Below are 21822 nucleotides of genomic sequence, written 5' to 3'. Positions count from 1 at the left end.
GATTTTCATTGTATTGATATTTATCCATTCATCTGCTGATAAGCACTTTTGAATAAAGCTACAATGAACATTCATTTATGAGTCTTTGTGTAGATACATGCTTCCAGTTCTTTCGGGTAAATACATAGGAGTAGAACAGCTAGTAATAGGTGAGTGTATGCTTAACTTTATAAGAAACTACCAAGTTGTTTCTCAAAGTGGTAGAACTATTTTACACTCCCAAAAGGAGTGTATAAAGGTTCCAGTGGCTCCATATCCTTACCAAGTCTTGCTGTTATCAGTCTTTTAATTTTACGCACTCTGGTGGGTATGTAGTGGTATCTCATTGTAGTTTTAATTTGCATTTTCCTGATGAGTGATGATAGAATATACCTTTTTATACGCTTGTTAACCATTCATGTAACTTCTTTTATCAAGTGTTTATTAAAATCTGTGAACACTTGATTTATTTATTTATTTATTTATTTGGGCGCGGGGAGCAGGCAAGCATGGGGAGAGGGCCAGAGGGGGAGGGAGAGAGAGAGAATCTTAAGCAGGCTCCATGCTTAGCGCAGAGCCCAACACAGGGTTTCATCCCATGACCCTGGGATCATGACCTGAGCAGAAATCAGAAGTTGGATGCTCAACCAACTGTGCCACGCAGGCGCCCCTCTGTGGCCATTTTTTAAATTGCCTTGTTTATCTTAACTTTTGAGTTTTAAAGAGTTCTGTATATGTTCTGGAGATAAGTCTCTTGTCATGTATGTGTTTGGCAGATATTTTCTCCTAGGTCGTGGCTTGCCTTTTCATCTTCTTAACAGTGTCTTTCAAAGAGCAGAAGAGTCCAATTTATCAGCTTTTCTTGTAATGTTCATTGTCTTTTTGTGTGTCCTGCCAAGAAATTATTGTCTGCCCCATAGTTGTGAAGATTTCCTTATGTTTTCTCCTGGACATTGTGTAGTTTCAGCTTTTACATGGAAGTCTAATTTTTATGTGTATATGGAGTTAGGGTCAAGGTTCATTCCCCATCCCCCCCATCAAACTATGTAGTTGTGTTAGCAGGATGTATTTACAAGGCTATCTTTTCCCCCACCAAATTATCTAAATTATCTTGGAGCCTTTTGTCAGAAATCAATTGAAGATACATTTGGGGTTCTCTGATCCATTGGTCCCTATCCTTATGCCAATATCATACTGTTTTGCTCACTGCAGCTTTGTAGTTGAATCTTGAAAATAAATAGCATAAGTCTTCCAACTTTATTCTTTTCCCGAATTACTTTGGCTATTGAAAGTATTCTGCATTTCCATATATATTTTAGAATCAGCTTGTCAACTTCTAAACCAAAATACTTTGGAGAATTTTACTAAGATTGAGTTTAATTTATAGAAAAATTTAAGGAGGGGGTGCCTGGGTGGTTCAGTCGGTTAAACGTCCAATTTCAGCTTAGCTCATGACCTCAAAATTCTGTGAATTTAAGCCCCACCTCGGGCTCTCTGCTGTCATTGCAGAGCCTGCTTCAGATCCTCTGTCCTCCTCTCTCTCTGCCCCTGCTCCACTCATATTCTCTCTCTCTCTCTCTCTCTCTCTCTCTCTCAAAAATAAACATTTTAAAAAAAGAAAACTTTGGGGTGCCTGGGTGGCTCAGTCGGTTAAGCGTCTGACTTCAGCTCAGGTCATGATCTCGCAGTTTGTGTGTTCAAGCTCCACATTGGGCTCCATGCTGACAGTGTGGAGCCTACTTAGGATTCTCTCTCTCCCTCTGTCTGCCCCTCCCACAATTGCCCTTTCTCTCTCTCTCAAAATAAATAAATAAACTTTAAAAAAAAAGAAAAATTTAAGGAGAATCAACCTCTTTTTTAAGAGTTGATAGCTCAGAGCCCCGATGTGGGGCTTGAACTCACGAACCATAAGACCATGACCTGAGCCGAAATAGAGTCAAATGCCCAACTGACTGAGCCACCTAGGCGCCCCACTCTCTCTTTTTTTTTTAAGAAGAATCAACTTCTTAACAATTGAGTCCTCCATTCCATAATACATTTTTCAAGATATTGAGGCCTTTTAAATTTCTTTCATCAATGTTCATAGGTTTCAGTGTAGAAGTGTTGCATATATTTTGTTAAGTTCATCTTTAAGTAGTTCATGTATTTTTACACTATTTCAAGTGGTATTTTAAAAATTTGAATTCTAACTCCTGGGTGTATACCCAAGAGTATTAAAAACATGCATTCACACAAAAATTTGTGTACAAATAGTCATAGCAGCATTAATCATAATGACCAAAATGTGGAAATACTCAAATGTCCACCAACCTATGAATGAATACACAAATGTGGCATATCCATTCAATGGAATATTATTCAGTGGTAAAAAGGAATGAAGTGCTGATATATGCTGCAACATGATGAACCTTGAAAACATTATGCTAAGTGAAAGAAGTCAGACACAAAAAGGCCATTCATAGCATATCATTCCATTTACGTGAAATGTCCAGATTAGGCAAATCCACCGAGATAGAAAGTAGATTAGCAGTTATCAGAGGTTAGAAGAAAGAGGGGATAGGGAATGTTTGATGATGGCTATGAGGGAATTTGGGGTGGTGGTGGTGGTGATGTAAATGTTCTAGAATAAGATACTGGTGATGGCTGCACAATCTTATGAATATACTCAAATCCACTGAATTGTATACTCTAAAATGGTGAATTTTATGTTTTGTGAATTATGTCTCAATCTTTAAAAATCTCATTCTCCAATTGTTTATTGCTACTATATACAAATATGATGTTTTTTATTTATTGACTTTGTATCCTGTGATCTTGTGAAATTCAATTATCAGTTCTACTTTTTTCAATAAATTCCTTAGGATTTTCAATGGCATAATCATGACATTCACAAAGAGAGTTTTACTTTTTTATTTATATTTCCTCTAATTGCACTGACTAACCCTACAAAATGGTGTATGAAAGTAGGAGATATTGGAAGAAAATGTGGCAAATGTTAACATTTATGAAATGTTAATGAATGATTTAAAGGTATTTTTTGTACTATTCTTTAACTTTATGTCAAATAAAAAGTTTAAAATCAAAAACCAAAAACTATGTGTGTGCCAAGCACAGTTCTTTTTTTTTTTTTTAATTTTTAAAAAATGTTTATTTATTTTTGAGAGAGACAGAGACAGAGCGTGAGCAGGGGAGGAGCGTGAGTAAGGGAGGGGGGGAGAGAGAGAGGGAGACACAGAATTTGACTCAGTCTCCAGGCTCTGACTGTCAGCACAGAGCCTGACGTGGGGTGAACTCACAAACCGACCTGAGCCAAAGTCGGACGCCCAACCGACTGAACCACCCAAGCGTCCCTGTTCTAAGCACAATTGTAAGTGTATATGAAATTATTTAATTCTCTCAACACTTTGGTGAAGCAGTGGAAACGGAGACCCAGAAAGGTTGAGTAGCTTACCCAAGGTCACACAGTAAGCAGCAGAAGCAGTATTTGAATCAAAGCAGCCTGGTTCCAGAATCTATGCTCTTTAACCATTGTGCTATTCTGTCTCTCCAAAGAGTGCATCTTTAGTTTGTATTTTATTCACAAGGACATTCATAGTAGGTCAGCCCCTCTAATTTATTTAGTTTCCATTAGGTTATGTTTCTCAACTGGAATTCCTCTTAATCTCAGGTTTTTGTTTTGTTTATTTATTATTAATTGTGGCAGCTGGAGAAGAACCACTGAACTTTATTGACGTTAGTAGATAAGTGTCTGAAAAAAAGTGGTAGAGAGTTGTCACTCAAATCAAGATGGCACAGAAGGTGAGGATGCTCAGGTCACAAGGATACCTTGTATAGTGCTTGGGGCAGAGGGACTTATGTCTGAAACTAACTGTAAAGAGAAAAGGGACCAGTTGTGATTCTAAGCTCATCAGTACTATAAAGCAAATAGCACAAGTGTGGCTGCTATGACCTTAATTTCAACAAAGTAAGTCTAAATGGATCCATGCATTCATGCTGACATGATACACTCAACATAGTGCTCTCATGGACTGTCAGTGGAAGAGAAATTGATACACTCTTTCTGGAAAATAATTTGACGATATGGATCGAGGACATGAAGGAGCAGTCATTAAGGAGCATTGAGGAGCATTTGTGCTCCAAGACAAAGAAAGTCCACTTCTAGGAATATAGCTTAAAGAATCAAAGGATTACATATTTTCAGAAAGTTGCTCATTGCAGTGTATAAAGTAAAAAATTAGAAATGAGGGGAGCCTGGGTGGCTCAGTCAGTTGAGCATTTGGCTCTTGGTTTCAGCTCAGGTCATGATCTCACAGTTCGTGAGTTTGAGCCCCACATCAGGCTCTTTGCTGAAAGCATGGAGCCTGCTTTGGATTCTCTCTCTGCCTCCCTGCTCATGCCCTCTCTCCTTCTCTTGAAATAAATAAAACTTAAAAAAAAATTAGAAATGAATGTCCAACAACAGTTGAAAAGTTAGTTGAATTATGTCAATATAGTAGGACTATGATGTAGCTATCAGCATTTTAACAAAATAAGAAAACTATTATAGATAAAATTTTAGCACTAAGAATTAACCAGCCACTGTTCCATTTCCTAAATACAAGCAACTCTTATTTTGGGGCCCTGTTTTTGCTTTCTGCCTGAGCTCTAGCTACTTTTCTAGCCCTGTACTTTTGAAACCAACTTCATAGAGGCCTCAGAGTTTTATAAGCTGTGTTGGTAATTGCGTGTGGGGAGCAAAGGAGAGGGCCAGCAAGACTCAGGATTCCACTTTTATCAGTATTATATACTAAGGGGGCATGTAAGCTTTCATTGGGAAGAACTACAGTGTGTTTTAAAAAAAGACCCAAGCTCACTTGTTTCACGCTTTATATGGATAACATCTTTGGGATTGTCTGCCCCAGTTCTAACCTCTTGAACATGCCTTTAGAATGTAGCTTTTAGCACTTTTAACAATACTCCTTTACTCTACCTTGTTGCCTATGTCAGTCCACACCTGAAAAGGGAAGATTCAATAACAACGTTGCCTTGGGAACAGCCACTTATAAAAACATACATAAAAATTTAAAGTGCTAAAATTAAGTAGTTATATCAAATAATAGTATAAGACATGTTTCCCCGAAAGCAGAACCCGAAATAATGATTTGAATGCAGGTAGTTAATTGGGAGGCGGCAAGAATGACTGAGCAGGGAGTGGAACTGGGCAAGAGGACAAACTAAAGGGTATATTATCAAAGTTGTTGCTGTTAGCAACAATGGCTCCCTTCCACTAGGACCACTGAGAAGGGTGCAAAATGCCTCCCATAGCAACCCATCTGGAACCCGGGAGGCTGACTTATTCACTGACTTCTGTTCTCTATGATGGGAGAGATGCAAACTCCTCTACACTCCAGCAAGCTCCAGTGGTGTCACAAAAAGTGGAATACAGAAAGACACATGCAGTGTCTTGGGATAGAATGCTGTGAGCATGAGGTAAGTCAGAACTGTCTCAGAGGTGAGCCAGGGGATGTGATGTGGGCACCAGAGGGGCCTGCTATAACATGTCATGAGCAATGCTTCCTCTGAGTTTTTAAACTTGTGAGAAAGCAGTCACATTACATGAGCAGCATAAAAATGAGCACATACACATAAATATAATAAAATTGGTATAATGAATAGTCCAGCGCTTACCTTGCTACTTTCATAAATGTTCTCCATGAGTGGATTTGTGTGTGTGCATGCACACGTGCATAACTATGAAGAGACTGAGTTTCATTTTCTACCTTGAACAGAGCCATCACTCCATAGAAGCAGAAAAAACTTGAAGATACATTGAGCAAGAGGGTATAAGTTTCCCCAGAATTTGCAGGTATTTGGGAGAAGTTTTGGACTTCCACAAGGTATGTGAGCCTACCATATCTAATCTTAAGTAACTGAGAAATTCCATATGACAAAATTGAATCTGTTACCAAGTAATGAGATGCTAGTAGTTAGTAACTATATACTAACATTAACATGCATGAAAGGGGTGCTGGGTGGCTCAGTTGGTTAAGTGTCCGACTTCGGCTCAGGTCATGATCTCACAGTTCGTGAGTTCGAGGCCCCACGTTGGGCTCTGGGCTGATGGCTCAGAGCCTGGAGCTTGCTTTGGATTCTGTGTCTCCCTCTCTCTCTGCCCTTCCCTTGCTCATGCTCTGGTTCTCTCTTGCTCAAAAATAAACATTGAAAAAAAATCGTGCATGATAATTAGGTGAAGTGTAGACCACTCCGAACTATCTTCCTTTCCCACTACCATATCTAGGGCTTTGGGACAAAGGGAACAGAGAAGTAACAAGGGAGAGGATATAAACCAGCATTGCAGGGGGCTTTCTGTTCAGGCAGAGCATGCTTTGGGGTCTTAAACTTAGGCTGTAGCTGAAGCATCTAGAGACTTGAGAACACATGCTCTACCATCCCTGGTTGAAGTTCAGTCCTTCAGCAGCAAAACCCCTGGAAAGTATTTGCCTCACATTGTATTTATAAACAAGTAGGACAACAGGAAAATAGTGGGACTGTCTTAAGTAGTGAAATGTTTTTTCTTTTCTTGTTGTTGTTGTTGATGGTGGTGGTGTGTATGTATGTGTGTAAATCTATGAAGGGCCTCTGCTTCTCATGTTGGTACACCGATGTTCCATCTAGCCTGAAGATATAGACTACAGTGGGACATTAGGAAGGGCAAGGGAGTGTTTTCCATGGTTTTGATCATGTTATTCCATGCTTAAAATGTTCTCATGGCTCCTTAATGTGAGGAAATTTACTAAAGTAATTGTTTTGGTATTGGGCCAAATATGTGATTTGAACATAAAAATAAATAAATATGGCAATGGATTATAATCCTGTGTTCAAGGACCCCCCCAAGACCACCTTCACATTAAAAATCAATAAGTATGGTAACAGATTATGACCCACCCCCGCCAAGAACACCCTCTTGTTCAATAATTTATTATAGGAATTCAAAAGTCAGAGAAGTTGTTATACTGATGGTTATAGTTTATTACAGTGAAAGGTACAGATTAAAATTGACAAGGGAAAATGGCACATAGTGCAGAGGGTAAGGGAGACCAGGTGCAGCTTGCAGTGTTCTGCCCAGTAGAGTCCTGTGGGCATTAATCAGTGAAGTACTGCCAACCAGAGAAGCTCACCTGAGCCTTGGTGTCCAGGGTTTTTACTGGGAGTGGGTCACATAGACATGACTGACTGCTCTGGTGGCTGACCTTAATTCTCCAGCCCCTCCAGAGGTCAAGCTGATACTGTGTGGTCCAAAGACCCCCACCATAAACCACATCATTAGCATATCTGGTATGAACCAAGGCCTCAGGTAAACAAAGATACTCTTAATGGGCAGGGTATTCCAAGTGCTTAGAAGTTATTGCCCTGGAACCTGGCAAGGGCCAAATCTTTCTTTACAATGTACAGGATTTGGACAAACTGGACCTGCTTAGTTAATCCTTTACTACACAAGTCCATCGAATAAGAATCCATGAGTCTGTACTGAAATAGATAAGGAAAATTCCTTCCTGTAGAAGAATGATCACCTATTATAGAACAAATGATGGAGTTAGAAAAATTACTGTTTGGTAAACATAATAATAGTTGCTTCAAGAAAGAATCACTAGTGGATGTAGCACTGAGTTGATTGGTGACCCCCTAAAAGATGTGTCCATGTCCCAATCCTCAGAACATGTGAATGTGACCTTATTTGATAGAAGGGTCTTTGCAGGTGTAATTAAATTAAGATCTCATCTTGAGATGAGATCATCCTGGATTACCCAAGTGGGCCCTAAATCCAATGACAAGTGCTCTTATAAAAGACATAAGAGAAGGGGTACCTGGATGGCTTAGTCAGAAGAGTGACTCTTGAGAAAAAAAGAAAAAGAAGAGCAAATCTTGATCTCCAGGTCATGAGTTCAAGCCCCATGTTTTAGTAGAGATTACTAAAAATTAATTAATTAATTAAAACAAAACCCCCAAAATGTAAGAAAAGACAGATATACAGAGGAGAAGGCCTTGTAAAGACTGAGACAGAGATTGGAGTGCCATGGCCACAACCCAAGGAATGCCACCAGAAGCAGGAAGAGGAAGAGATGAATTCTTCCCTAGAGCCTTCAGACGGTGCACACAGCCCTGCAGACATCATCATTTCAGACTTCAGAATTGTGAGACAGTAAATTTCTGTTGTTTTAAGCCAGTTAGTTTGTGATAATTTGTTGCAGCAGCCACAGAAACTAATAAGGAAGCTAAAACCAGTGGTAAAAGAAGAATGCCTCAGGAATTCATGTAGTCTTAAAGTGCCCACAAGATATTAATTATAAATTTTTTGTTTATTTTTTGAGAGAGAGACAGTGCAAGTGGGGGAGAGGCAGAGAGAGAGGGAGACACAGAATCTGAAGCAGGCTCCAGGCTCTGAGCTGTCAGCACAGAGCCCCACGTGGGGCTTGAACTCACAAACCATGAGATCATGACCTGAGCCGAAGTCAGATGCTTAACCAACTGAGCCACCCAGGTGCTCTGATACGTATTAATTATAAAGGAAAATATGGTAACTCTTCAGTGGAGAAACCTGGCAGGACCAAGCTTATGGAGTTTTGGAGTCAAACAAACATAGGTGGCCTGAAGCTTCACTTGCACCATCATCAATTTGTAACTTAACTTCATTAGCCCTCAATTTCCTGTAAAATGGAGGTGATAAAAACCAATACCCACATCTTAAGGATATTTTGAGGATTAAGTGTAATAATCTATGTAAAGCCCATAGCACAGGACCTAGCACATACATATTCAATACTTACTGGTTTTTCTTTTTTTAAAAGATTTTTGTTGTAAGTACTCTACACACGACGTGGGGCTTGAATTCACAACCCCAAGATCAAGGGTGGTACAGTCCAACAACTGGGTAAGCCAGGTGCCCCTATTTATTGGTTATTTTGATGAGAATAGCTATCATCTACAGAATGAGGTTAAAATTTCCTGTAATCTATTCAAAGAGATAAGAGATACACTCAATGAAAGACTTCATGATCAGGCCATACCTGTATCTTTCCAGGTCATACTTAAATTGTTCTTCATCCCCAGACCTCCCGGTCTTCTACCATTCAACCTTCCTTTTTCTAGACTCCCGATCAGCTAAGCCATTCATCAGAGCCTGAGTCCATCCACATCCATAGCTCAGACCATTTCTTTATACATACAAAATTGATGATCAAGTATGCTTCTTGAAGTTCTGCTCACTGAGAGGAATGTGCCTTATCACTGTCTTTCAGTGACACCTCTGAGTGAGGCTGTGGCTTCCAAAGAAGCAGGCTCTTCTGACTCCATTGCTAGCTCCCCAATGGATACGACAGGCAATGGAGAGCAGTCGAAGATGACTGATAGGGTTAAGCCTCATAGAGAAAGTAATAGTGGGACTTACTGTATTTCTGATATTTTAATTTCTGATGCTGACCTAAGGGACTAGAATTAGGGTTGTCCTGGCAAAGATGGGGCTTATGCCAGAAAAGAAAGGAAAAATGAATAAGTAAGCCCCCTCCATCATCAATCCATTTCCCACTCCCGATATACTTGGTAAAACCACAAACTTGACCTCCTTGGATCTTTCCAGTTAACAGCTGGTCTGTTTGTAACATTAAAATATATAAACTCATTGACTGCATTTCCAGTTAGGCAAGCCCAAATTCTGCTTTTCCCAACAAACTAATAAACAAGGCTGCCTCAGTGGAGATGGAGTTCCACTGTTCTCTCCTCCATCTGATTGCCTCCATCACCTTAAAGCAAGTGGCTGAACGCTGGGCCTCTGTTTCCTCAACAACAAAATAAGGGTGATGAGCTACCCAGTCTAACTCCAATCTCCCTACAAGTTGAAATACTTTGTGATTTTTCTAATGGGAGGGAGGAAAGCTGGAAATGTGAGGACACCATTCATGATATATTCTGAGGCATTAATAACTCCTAGACAATAAACTCAGAAGGAAGTGAAGATGGAGGTGAGGAAGAGGAAAGACTCCTTCTGAAGTGTAAGATTTCAATTCCTCTTGCCACCAAACTGTCTTTGATTGCATTGATTTTCAAAACTTGCCCCTAATTTTAGAATTGCGATAGAAATAGCGGGCAAAGGAACATCATATATGATGACAGAGGAATATTATTTTTAAAATATTCACCAAAAAGTTCCCTTAATTTCTTTTCTGATTTATATGACATAAATAAACTACATAAAGGTGTGAGGGACTATAAAGGTTTTATTACCACTTGTTTGGTATTGCCTGCATATCTGAGTACCAGTTGTGGGTATCTCAAACTAAGTGCCATAAAACATTTACAGCATGCCACCCCACTTCCTACACTTTCGGTGAAGACAAAACTTGAGTGCTCACAAAAATACTTATAAATGTAATAGTTAGTAGTGAGAACTTTCTTCTTTTATTTAGATTACAGATCTTCAGTCTGTAGCAAGAAAAATAAATGTTGTAAGGAAGATTTATGTTACTTCTCGGCAGGATCTCAGATTATCTGGCAAATTCCTTCCCCAAGGAAAACTACTTTTCAAAGAAACCCTCAGTAAATGCATACTGGAATTAACATAAAATTGGCAAGATCACTTGTGTCTAGGTGTTGGAATTCATTTGTAAATAACGACTGCTCACTTCCTTGCTTCCCCACCCGGGGACCAGACTCCCAAGCATTACAGGTGCCGAAAGACTTAGAAAAAGAAAGGAATAGGAACAAAAGGATGTTGGCGCCAGGAGGAAAACAGAATCTCCCAGAACAAAAATAATCTCAGAAGGAATAGCAGAGTCAGTATCAGGTATTACCGAAATTTAAACTGGCTCTTAAAATGGTGAACAGTTTTATTAACTAGGTCTTCTATTATGCCTGTCTGTTTAAACTTTTAAGCTTATCTTGAGGGGCAGATTTCGGTGCTAAGCACGTAATAGTTATTAAACTAATATTGACTTTTTTAAGGGTGATGGTCAATAAATATAAACTTTACTGTTTAACTTTTACTTTATGCCTTAAGGACCAAACGATGATTTCTATGATCCCTAAAGTTCACTACTCGTGAGTTATAGAAGAAACACAGCTCTGATATAAACACAGAAGATCTTCAAATAATAATTAAATTAACCCCTGCCAAACAGCGTGGTCAGATAGGAAATGTTTGGGTAGAGTCTTGCTGAAGTCCCAAGACTCAAACAAAAAACTCCAACACAAAGTGTGAACAGTGAGTTTAAATATATTGTAATTAAAGTCATCCAGATGGTAGTTGGATTAATCAATGAAGAGGCAGTATTTACCTTGGGATAGAAGATTCTGAAATCCAGAATGAGAAAATCCCTAAGGTGGGGGTGGGGACAGTTAATAGGAGCCCCTGGGAAAGGTCTTTTCAATGAGGATTGGAAAATAATACGTTTGAATTTGAATCTCTTTGAATATAAATCTCCCCTAACAGCAGGAAAAGGGTCCTCTAGCCCAGCAAGCTTTGTGCAGGAAGGGAGTAAACGGAACTGTAAAACAGCCCGCTCAGCTGTTTCTGGTTTGGGACTGGGAGCAGAGAAAGAAATCGCGATGTGGGAACTGAGTATTTGAGACACTCAAAATAACTCGAAGGGTCAAATAACGAACTCCAGGCAAAGCGTTGACAAGCCTCCCCCTTTGTAGCACCTACGCTGGGTTTCCGCTCAATTTCCCCTCCCTCGCGCTAGGACAACTGCAGGCGCGGCCCCTTCCCACGCGGGACGCGGCGAGCGTGGACAGCTCCCCTTGGAGCAGCCGAGGGCGGGAAGTCCGCGGCCCGTTGGCTACGGCTGGCGGGCAGCCCTCCGGGTCCCCGAAGCCGGCTGGGCTGGCAGGCCTCGAGCCTTCTCCGCCCCGGCTGGCCTGAGAGAGGCGGCCGGTGGCGGCAGAGGCCTCGCGGGCCGCCCGTCTGGCCCGCGAGCGGCGAGCGCGGGGCGCCGAGGGGAGGCGGGGCGAGGCCGTGGGGCGGAGGGGGGCGGGAGGTGCATCCTGGGAAATCCACCAACATGGGGCGAAGCGGCCACCGCCGCCGCCGTGAGTCCCGGCCGCGGATGCCGCTGCTTCCCTGACGCCCAGCTGGGGCCTCGCGGCGCGCCGCGGCCTGGGTTCCCCTGGCAGAGACCGGCCAGCGCGCCCTCCGCCCGTCCTCCCGCCGGGGCCATGTGAGGGGGCAGCTCCCTCCGCCGCCGCCTCCTCCTCCTCCTCTTCCTCCCCCCGCCCCCTCCCTCCCCTCCCGCCCCCCTCACACTGGGCCCTAGAGGAGCCCCCACTGCTGCCCGCCCTCCCTACGCAACCCCCACGATGGACAGGAACTACGCGACCTCCGGCTTCGCGGACCCGCCGCCGCCGCCCGCGCCCCCCGCCGCCCCCGCCACCGCCAGCGCCGCCGCACCACCCCCCGCCCCCGCCTGGGCCTACGAACCCCGAGCCGCGGCGGCCGCCGCCGCCAGCAGCAGCTGCAGCAGCGGCAGCAGCCCCAGCCTCAAGGCCAGGTAGGGAGGGTGGGCGGCGGGGTCGTCGTGGGCCAGGAAAGGCCGGGGATGCGTTTGGGGCCTTCGCTCCTGTGCAGCGCCGCCCAGGGGTCCGGGCCGGGCGGAGAGCCTTCCACTCTTCTCCTAGCCCATGCCCGCGTCGGGAGAGGCTGCTGATGACTCCTATGAGGTGGTCTTGGGGTGGGTGGGGGCGCCCAGTGCAGGATTCGCGCCCGGGGCTGCTCGGGGACTAGGAGTAAAAGGGAGGGCTGGGCGGGAGTCGTGGGTCTCCGTCACCTCGCGGGTCTTGGGCTCTCTCACATGGTGAAGTTTGGGTTCGTGCCTGAACTCGGCGATCAGGGAGACCCGGGACTGGCTCCGGGGGGCCGAGGGGGGCTCTGAGGAGTTCCGGGCAGTGACATTCCATTGTATTGGAATGGACAATGTGGTTGGGGACCCCGGCAATGTGAGGGTGGGGGAGGCGCGAGAGGAAGAGGCGTCGAGCTGTGTCTCTGACATTGGGAGACCCGGGAGGGCTGGATTGCGGGAGAACCCCTGGGGCGTGGGGGCCCGGGAGAGGGCCTGGAGGGGCGCGAAAGCTGCGAAGGGGCTGGGTGACATATGTTTGCGGTGGTGGCCAAGACTAAGCTATTTCTCTTCCACGCGTTCAAAGTTACTGTTGGGTTTCCTCCCCTTTTAACAACAGCAGGAAGTAAGGGAGCTTTTTTGCCTTCTGTATCTTGGGGAGACTAGGAGTTGGGAAGAAATTGGAGCGGGGGGTCAGCGAAGGCCATAAAGGTTGAAGAACAGAAGCATGCTTCTCCATCTCGGCTTCTGAAACCCCGGTTCATTATGTAGAGCGGGGTTCGGTTCAAGAGTTCATCTTTGCTCCATCATGACCAAGAGAATCTAAAATGTTGACTCTTACTAGATATTTAAGCTCGCGGGAAATGTGTAGTAGTGCCACACTTTGAAATGGTCCATTTGAATGATAACTGGAAGGCGTGGTCTGCTTTGGAAGATTCGGGAGCGGGGTGTTTTAAAGCCACCTCTGCCGAACAATGCAGAATCTGGTAGGTGCAGCTTCTGATTACAAGGACCAGGGAATCCTGGGTTGCTAATGACTTCATCCTCAGCTACCAACAGGAAGCTTCGTGGCTTTATGATCTCATCAGATTTCTTCACTATTGTCACAACAGAAGTGAACTTTTTTTTACTTTATATATTACACTGTTCTAGATTATCTTCTTTGTTTTGATCAAAGTTCCACGTTCGTGATTTGGAAAATAATGTGTGAAGAGTAGCTGGTCTTTTGTCTTAAATACTACCTCGGGATGATTCTGAGAGAATGAGAAAAATTTGGTTCAAGAAAAGGGAAATAAGCTTTCTTAGAAAATTTTAGGTCCTTTGTTTAAAAGAGCTGGGATTTAAAAAATAATAATGTGATGTGCCAATTTGGAGCTAAATAATTGAAACTTTTCAGAAATAGTCATAACTTTGTATTATATACAATTAAGACATTTCAAGGAGTTTTATGAAAAATGTTTGGCACTTTTCCCATTGATTTTTTTTTGATGCTAATTTTACTATTCGTTTTTCAAGTGGCTTTTGCATTGAGTACGATAATTTACAAATTAAAATTACTTTCTCTTCAGTAAACAGTAATGATAGGTATTTGTGTATCATTTTTTATGTTTTAAATTAAAAGTATTAGGTAAATGGAACAATTTCTACCTAGTTATTTCTGTTATTTCTTTTAGCAGAATACTTCTGAGGCAAGAAACTAAAATCTACTTGTCATATTTTCCAAATGTTATTTATCACAGTAACAAAGAATGACTTCCCAAACACATTTGAAAACAGTAAGTAGATTCATTTGGGACACGTAATCTAAAAGAGATTTATTTTCTGTTTTTTGGAAGTTATTGATTCTTAAATGCTAAGCCCCCCCCTTTAAAAATATGTATTTTGGGGGTGGAGTCAACTAAATTTTAGCATAGAACATGCAGGTTTTCCCCCTCCCCCACCAACTTGCTTTGTTAACATCTTGTGTTAGGATCAGGCCATCTGTACAGGGCTACGCACACTTCTTAATTGTACCTCATTTTATTCTTCAAATTGTGCAATGTCCTCTTTCATTTCAGTTATATAGAAAATACTGAATCTGAAATATGGCTTGTAAGTCTTTAGCTATTCTGCATTTTTAGAAGCCTATTCATATTTTTATAACATTTTTAAAAGCTTTTTCATAATTCATATATCAGTTGAATGTTTTTGTTCCCCTTTGCGGCAGTTTCTTCTTGAAGGTGCAAATGAGTACTAGTGTAATGATATATGGATACTTATCCATAAAGAATTAGTCTGTCACCTTGTTTCCAGTAACCTATTCAGAAGTGAACAGATGGTAATGACATTTAGTTGTTACTGACATGGGATCTAACATCCTACTTGTGTCTTTGCTTGGTCCTGAGATGGAACATTTTCATCAGTTGATGGGAAAGAACGTGGTAAACAATTTTTCATTACTTTGAAATAATACTTTTTTGGTATAACAGCTCCATCAGATACGAGGTATTTCTCTTGTTTTACAATTAAAAAATAAAGAGCTAATGGGAAACTCCAACCGTTTATCTTAGGGCGTATAGAGGGTTTTCTGAATATTTCTGAATATATCTGAAATACTTGCTAAATAAATGGGAAATTCAGGGATAAAAATTGGTCCTATAAATCTCCATTTTTTTTGGTGTGTTCTTCGTTAGTTTTAGGGACTGAATGACTGTATCTTTGCCTATCACCATGCATTTGGAAATACTTTTGTGGGGCTGTCTTAGATACCTTTGTATACCTTTTGGAAATAAGATGATCATCAGGAAGCTGCATACCTGCTGCCTTTTCTCTACCTGTTATTTATATCATGTACAGAACATCAAGAGGCTGTTTCCATCATAGTGATGATAGATATGTTTGTATTTGAATATGTACCAGAAAGTGACTAAATAAAAATGCTTTGTTTAAAGTAGGTTTATATCTGTTTTTGTAATTTTGTCACTTGAAACAGTCTATTTTTTTGCCACCAGTTTTTAAAATTTCCTGATACATAAGTTCTTTCTGATCGTATAGAATGTGTAATGAGTAGGGATAAGTACCCCTCCAAAAACCAGAAAAATAATTAACTTCTCTAAAACTGGTCAGCTATCTTGAGGACTTTTTGGGTAAGTTTTAAATCTAGAGTTTCTCTCAAGGCTTTTGGGAAAAGACCTTGTAAGATCACAATTTATGAGTAGAGACAATCCCAAATTAGTGAAGGGTTATTTCAAACAAACTTTTGTTATTCACAAAGTATTTTCTCATAGAGACCATGTTGTAAATAATAATAGATATATTTACTGAGCTAATTTGTGCTAGTTACTGTTTTAAGTGATGCATATGTGCATGCATACACAAAACACACACACAAACATGCTTAATCTTAATCCTCTGAGGTAGGTATTATTTTTACCTTTTATGAATGAGGAAACTAAGGCATAGAGGCATTAAGTATAACAAAGTCAAAGTATAATTAAGTGTAATATATTTATAGCCACCTAGTAAATAGGGGAGCTGGGATTTAAACCTGGGCATTGTGGATCTGGAGCCTGCATGTTTAATTACTATATTGGACTACTTCATGGTAAGATAGTCTAACAATGTAATCTGCCTATATTATGAGTTAAATGAGCTTTTATAGCTGGCCTAGAAACCTACCATCATTAGTATCATGTCACTGTTGACCTTTTTTTCCCAAGGGAAATGTGCTTTTTTTTTTTTTTTTAAATTCTTTTAAATGTTTATTTTTGAGAGAGACAGAGTGTGAGCAAGGAAGGGGCAGAGAGAGAGAAGGAGACACAGAATCTGAAGCAGGCTCCAGGCTCTGAGCTGTCAGTACAAAGCAATGCGGATCTTGAACCTATGGACCGTGAGATCATGACCTGAGCCGCAGTCAGTCGCCCATCTGACTGAGCCACCCAGGCGCTCTGAAACATGCTTTCTTTTACTTTCATAGCACTGTACTTTGCTGGTTTTCCTCTTACCTTTCTAACCCACTGCTTTTCCCTGTTCTTCATTAATTCTTCCTCTTCTGATCTCTACGTGTCGCTTGCTCAGGACTTTGAACTGATACAATTTCTAGTGCTTTCTCCTGAGGATAATTACATCCATGCTATGACTTCTGTTTTTTTAAGTTTATTTATTTATTTTTGAGAGAGAGAGAGAATGAGCTGGGGAGGGTTAGAGAGAATCCAAAGCAGGCCCACACTGTCAGTGCAGAGCCCGATGTGGGGCTCAACCCCACAAACCGTGAGATCTTGACCTGAGCTAAAACCAAGAGTCAGGTGCTTGACTGACTTAGCCACCCAGGTGCTCCATGCCTATGACTTTAAATACCATCTCTGGAGATGCCTATGTATATGTCTAAGGCACAAACCTGTTCTGATCACCTAATCACATAAACAGCTACCTCTCTGAGCTTTTACTTGGGTATATAAGGACCATTTAGTGATGAACTCCTGCTCTCCCCACCTATTTCACCTCTGCTTCTCTAATAAGGCCTGTCTCAGGAAGTCACACTTTTGTCCATATAGTTACCCAGGTCAACCTGGGAGTTGTGTGTACTTAGTCACCAATCCCTCCTGCTTTTTTTTTAATCTCTTAAATATATCTTGAAATTGTCTACTTCTTTCTACTCCTTTCCCTTCTACTGCTCCACCCTGATCCAAGCCACCATTATTTTTCACAATAACTGCAGTCTCCTCCAAACTAAACAATCTTTAACCTTTTCTTCCTTCAGTTAACTCTTAGAGAATTCAGACTGATTTTTTTTTTAAACATAAATTTGCTAGTTTAATTATGTTGCCCCTTTGCTTTATAAAACCTTTCCATGGTTACTCCTGCATCTTAGGATCAAGTTTTTAAAATTTATAAAAACAATGTATATGGCCCTGCATTTACTGGTCCATTTTAAATTCCTTGGGCCATTCTAAATTCCTTCCTACCTTAAAACTTTCATACATGCTGTTACCTCCACTTAGACAACTCACTCTTTCCCTCCCTCTTTACCTGACTTCTTAAGGTATTTATGTCAGAGACTCACTGCCTTCCAACCTCTGTCCCATGTTGTTTTGTGCAATGGTATATATGTTTTCACACTGTATTTTAGTGTACTTTAATATAATTCTTAGAAATATCATATACTTATATGCTATTTATGTAATAGATACCTTCCTCTTTAGAACGGAAGTTCTTTGAGGGACAGTTTTGTGTACTGCTATATATCTAGTACTTACTCTAGTGTCTGGCATATAGATGGTGCTTAATACATATTTATGACACAAAAGCCTGAACTCTTGAGTTAGTTTGGTAATTGGAAGCCCTTTCCTTCCTGCTGCAGCTTCTACTCCTTGACCCTGTAGTAGGAACCAAGACAAAGGGCTTAGGACATTTGTGATTATCATTGGTTAGAAGTGAGGATGTGGGCTGCTGCTTGTTTTCTACATTTCCTTGCTATGCTCTCTGGAACAATGAATACTAAACTGTATCTAGCAAAACTTAGTCCAAGTTTTTTTTCCATTCATTAAACAAATATTTGAGTGCCCAAAGTACGCGAGACACTATTGCTTTATCCCAGGTATTACATATTTCTTCAGTGAAAACTTCAGAAATCATTCATTTGTGCATTCATTAAAATGTATTGAGCATCTTTGAGTTTCTGTTACTGAGCTAAGTTCTATAGGCTACCAAAAAAAAAAATGAAAAAGACACTGCTTTGCCTTTCAAAGAACTTGTGATCCAAAGAGGAAACAGGATAATATCACTTGCTGCCTCTCTGCTTGGTTTCTAAATGTTGAAGTGCCCAGGGGCTTGGAGTTCCAGACTTTTTCCTTCTCTCCTCACTTACCCTGGGTGAAGTTGCCATACACATCATTTAACTTTCAAATTTATATTTGTATATTCATATCTAGTTACAACGGGGCCTCCGCATCATCTCCACTTGGGTATTGAGTAGGTATTTCAAACATACTATATCCAAAACATGGTTATCACCCTAAGCCCTAACCTGGTCCTCCTTTAAGCTTCCCAACCTCAGTAAATAAGATCACTTGCTTAGTAGTGCTGGCCCAAAAGACTGGAGCCACCTGTGATTCATTTCTTTCCGCCCATATTCATCCCCTCGGTAAATCCTGTTGGTTTGATCTCCATATCCATAATTTCCCACAGGACTGTGCAGTCCCTCCTATTGCTTTCCTTGTTTCCACTTTAGCCTTCTAGAGTTTATTAAACATGCAACAGCCAGTTAACATTGCAAAATACATATCAGGTAATGTTGTGACCCTGCTTAAAACCTTCCATTGTTACTCAGAGGAAAATCCAACGTCTTTATCATGGCCTACAAGGCCCTGTGTGATCTGAGCCTCAGCTAATTCTCCAACCTCATTATTCTACTCCCCCTACCATCCTTCAGCCATGCTGGCTTTATGTCTGTTCCTGAAACATGTTAAGATTATTTGTGCCCTAGGAATTTTGCGCTGGCTGTTCTCTTTATCTGGTATTCTTTTCACAGGTCTTCCGCTTTGTTGCTTCTTCTGGACACCCAGGTCTTCACCCAGGCCTCATAAAGGCCTTCTCTGCACTATCTAAAGTAACCTCTCATCATTGCATCATATCATAGAGTTTTGTTTTCTTCATAGCATTATCACTGTCTGAAGTAGTTTTGTAGAATTATGTGTATTGTTACTAACCTTTCCTCATCCCACTAACTACCACTAATAGAATGTATATTCCATGAGGACAGAGATCTTGTCTGTCTTGTTCACCTCTGTAGAAGGCAGCTTGGAGTAGTGGTTGATAGCATAAACTCTGAAGTCAGAATTTTTGGGATTCTATTTTGACTCCACTTGCACTATGATCTTAAATAAGTTTCTTAATCTCTCTGTGCCTGAGTTCCTTGTATAAAATGAGCATTTTTGAAAAAATTTTTTATGTTTATTTCTTTTTGCGAGAGAGAGAGAGCGTGAGCGAACATGAGCAGGGGAGGGGCAGAGAAAGAGGGAGACACAGAATGTGGCAGGCTCCAGGCTCTGAGCTGTCAGCACAGACACCGGCACGAGGCTCAAACCCACAAACTACAAGATCATGATCTGAGCCGAAGTCAGATGCTTAACCAACTGAACCACCCAGGTACCACAAAATGAGCATACTTTCCAGAGTTCTTGAAAATTAAATGAAATAACTCAGAAAAGTGTTTAGAATGGCATCCATATTCTGAACTATATAGAATATTAGCTTTTTTAAAAAAATTTTTTTTAATGTTTATTTTTGAGAGAGAGACAGAGCGCGAGTTAGGAAGGGGCAGAGAGAGAGGGAGACAGAGAATGTGAAACAGAGATCATGACCTGAGTTGAAGTCGGACGCTTAACCGACTGAGCCACCCAGGCACCCCTAGAATATTAGCTTTATTGTCAGCACTTAGGACAATGTCTGGCAGGCACATTATAAGTGTCTGCTAAACATTCAGCAAATGAATTGAAGCCCTGTAGTACTAAGCAGAATATTTGTTTCTTTTTAAGTGTTACCAAAATGCTTTGGGGACTTAGAAGGAAAAATTAAATAAAGTTCAAGGGGATCATGGAAGCCTTGTCAGGTATATTACATACATCTGACCTGAATTATTGTTAATGTTGCATGAATAGAATAAGGGATGAGCATGAAGTAGGGGTGCCTGGGTGGCTTAGTCAGTTAAGTGTCTGACTTCAGCTCAGGTAATGATCTCACTGCTCATAGGTTTGAGCCCCGCGTCAGGCTCTGTGCTGATAGCATCAAGCCTGAAGCCTGCTTCAGATTCTGTGTCTCCCTCACTCTCTGCCCCTTCCCTGCTCATTCTCTCCCCCCCACCTCTCTCAAATATAAACATAAACATTAAAGAAAAAAAATTTTAAAAAGGAGGAAATGGAATCAGACCAGTTAAGGGCTGATCCTTAAACTGACAGCATCACTTACGGTCAAAGCAGTTCTGGGCCCAGTGTAGAGTTATGGGAGAAAGACTATACAAAGGTGTGTTTCATTGGGGAGGTCAGCAGAGTAACACTCTACCACAGTGTATTAGTGCTAGACTTGGACAGCTTTGATGACAGACTACGGAGTATAGTCTGTACATCTCAATAGGAAGCTTTGAAAGGTTTTTGAGAAGGATGATGATGATATGAGCAAATAAGTGTTGTAATATTATTTTCTCAGTTAAGTACATAATGCATTAGAATTGGCAGAGGTAGGGACACCTGGCTGACTCAGTCAGTTGCACATCCAACTCTTGATATCAGCTCAGGTCCAGGGTTGTGGGATGGAGCCCCGTGTTGGGCTCCGTGCCGAGCATGGAGCCTACTTGGGATTCTCTCTCTCTTTCCCTCTGCCCTCTCCCCAACTCACTTGCTCTCGCTCTAAAATAATTTTTTAAAAATTGGCATAGGTATAACACAGATACCAAATGAGAGGCAATTCATCAGTCCAGACAGGAGGGAGGTTGTATTAGTCAAGGTTCTCAGAGAACCTTGATTCTCAGAGAAATATTCTCTGAGGTTCTCAGAGAATATTCAAGGTTCTCAGAGAAATATATGATTTGTAATGGATGTGGATGGAGTATATGTATATATATATGATAATTGTGGTATCTATCCATGTATGATTTATTATGAGGAATAGTCTCACACGATTATGGAGGCTGAAAAGCTCCATGCTCTATTCTTTGCAGTCTGGAGACAAAGAAGGCCTGTTGTGTAATTCAGTCTGAGTCCTAAGGCTTGAGAACGAGGGGAGCCCATGACATAAATCCCAGTGTGAGGGCTGGAGAAAATGAGATGTCCCAACTCACACAGTGAGGCAGGAAACGGGGGGCAGTTTATTTCTGGGGAAAAGGAGGCAGAAACATGCTTAATCTGGGTACCCAGTGGCCAGTGAAGGTGACCTTGTCATCTTTACACCTGTAGGCATCTATTTAATCTGTACTTAATCTCCAAATAAAGATAACAGTAAGATCATAATTTTTTCTAGCAGGATACAACTATCCTGTGTACAACTGAAAACCTGCCAGTCCCTTCCCCAGGAGAGCAGATTAAGTCCTTGAGTGATGTTTATTCTTCTCCTTGATATCCTATAACTTAAATACTGTGATGTAAAATTAATAATACTTAAGTACTGTGATAGAAAATCAGTACATCTTATGTCACATGATAAGGAAATAAGAGGAAAGAAAACAAATATACATGGACACAAAAACATAAGCAAAATAAGGAGGAAATACTCATGACAATTATAGTCC

At 41.2% G+C, this 21822-nt stretch overlaps 1 protein-coding gene across 4 annotated transcripts in view; it reads left to right on the top strand.

Annotated features, from left to right (window-relative positions):
* The first annotated feature begins 12193 nt into the window (after positions 1–12193).
* Positions 12194–21822, top strand: part of QSER1 (glutamine and serine rich 1) — an 81522-nt gene continuing 71893 nt past the window's right edge. The window contains exons 1-2 of one of the 4 annotated variants that reach the window (XM_078433355.2): positions 12396–12497; positions 14237–14338. Coding sequence is in view for 2 of the 4 variants with exons in the window: in XM_060606299.3 (XP_060462282.1) it covers positions 12307–12497 (191 nt within the window). In the remaining 2 variants the exon portion in view is untranslated. Of the gene's footprint in view, positions 12498–14236; positions 14339–21822 lie in introns of all 4 variants that reach the window. The other 3 variants (XM_060606301.3, XM_060606299.3, XM_060606297.3) reach the window with 3 other exon arrangements.

This window comes from Panthera onca, chromosome D1 (assembly GCF_046562875.1).
Source record: "Panthera onca isolate mPanOnc1 chromosome D1, mPanOnc1 haplotype 2, whole genome shotgun sequence".
Lineage (NCBI taxonomy): Eukaryota > Metazoa > Chordata > Mammalia > Carnivora > Felidae > Panthera > Panthera onca.
This window is presented reverse-complemented; position numbering and strand designations above follow the sequence as displayed.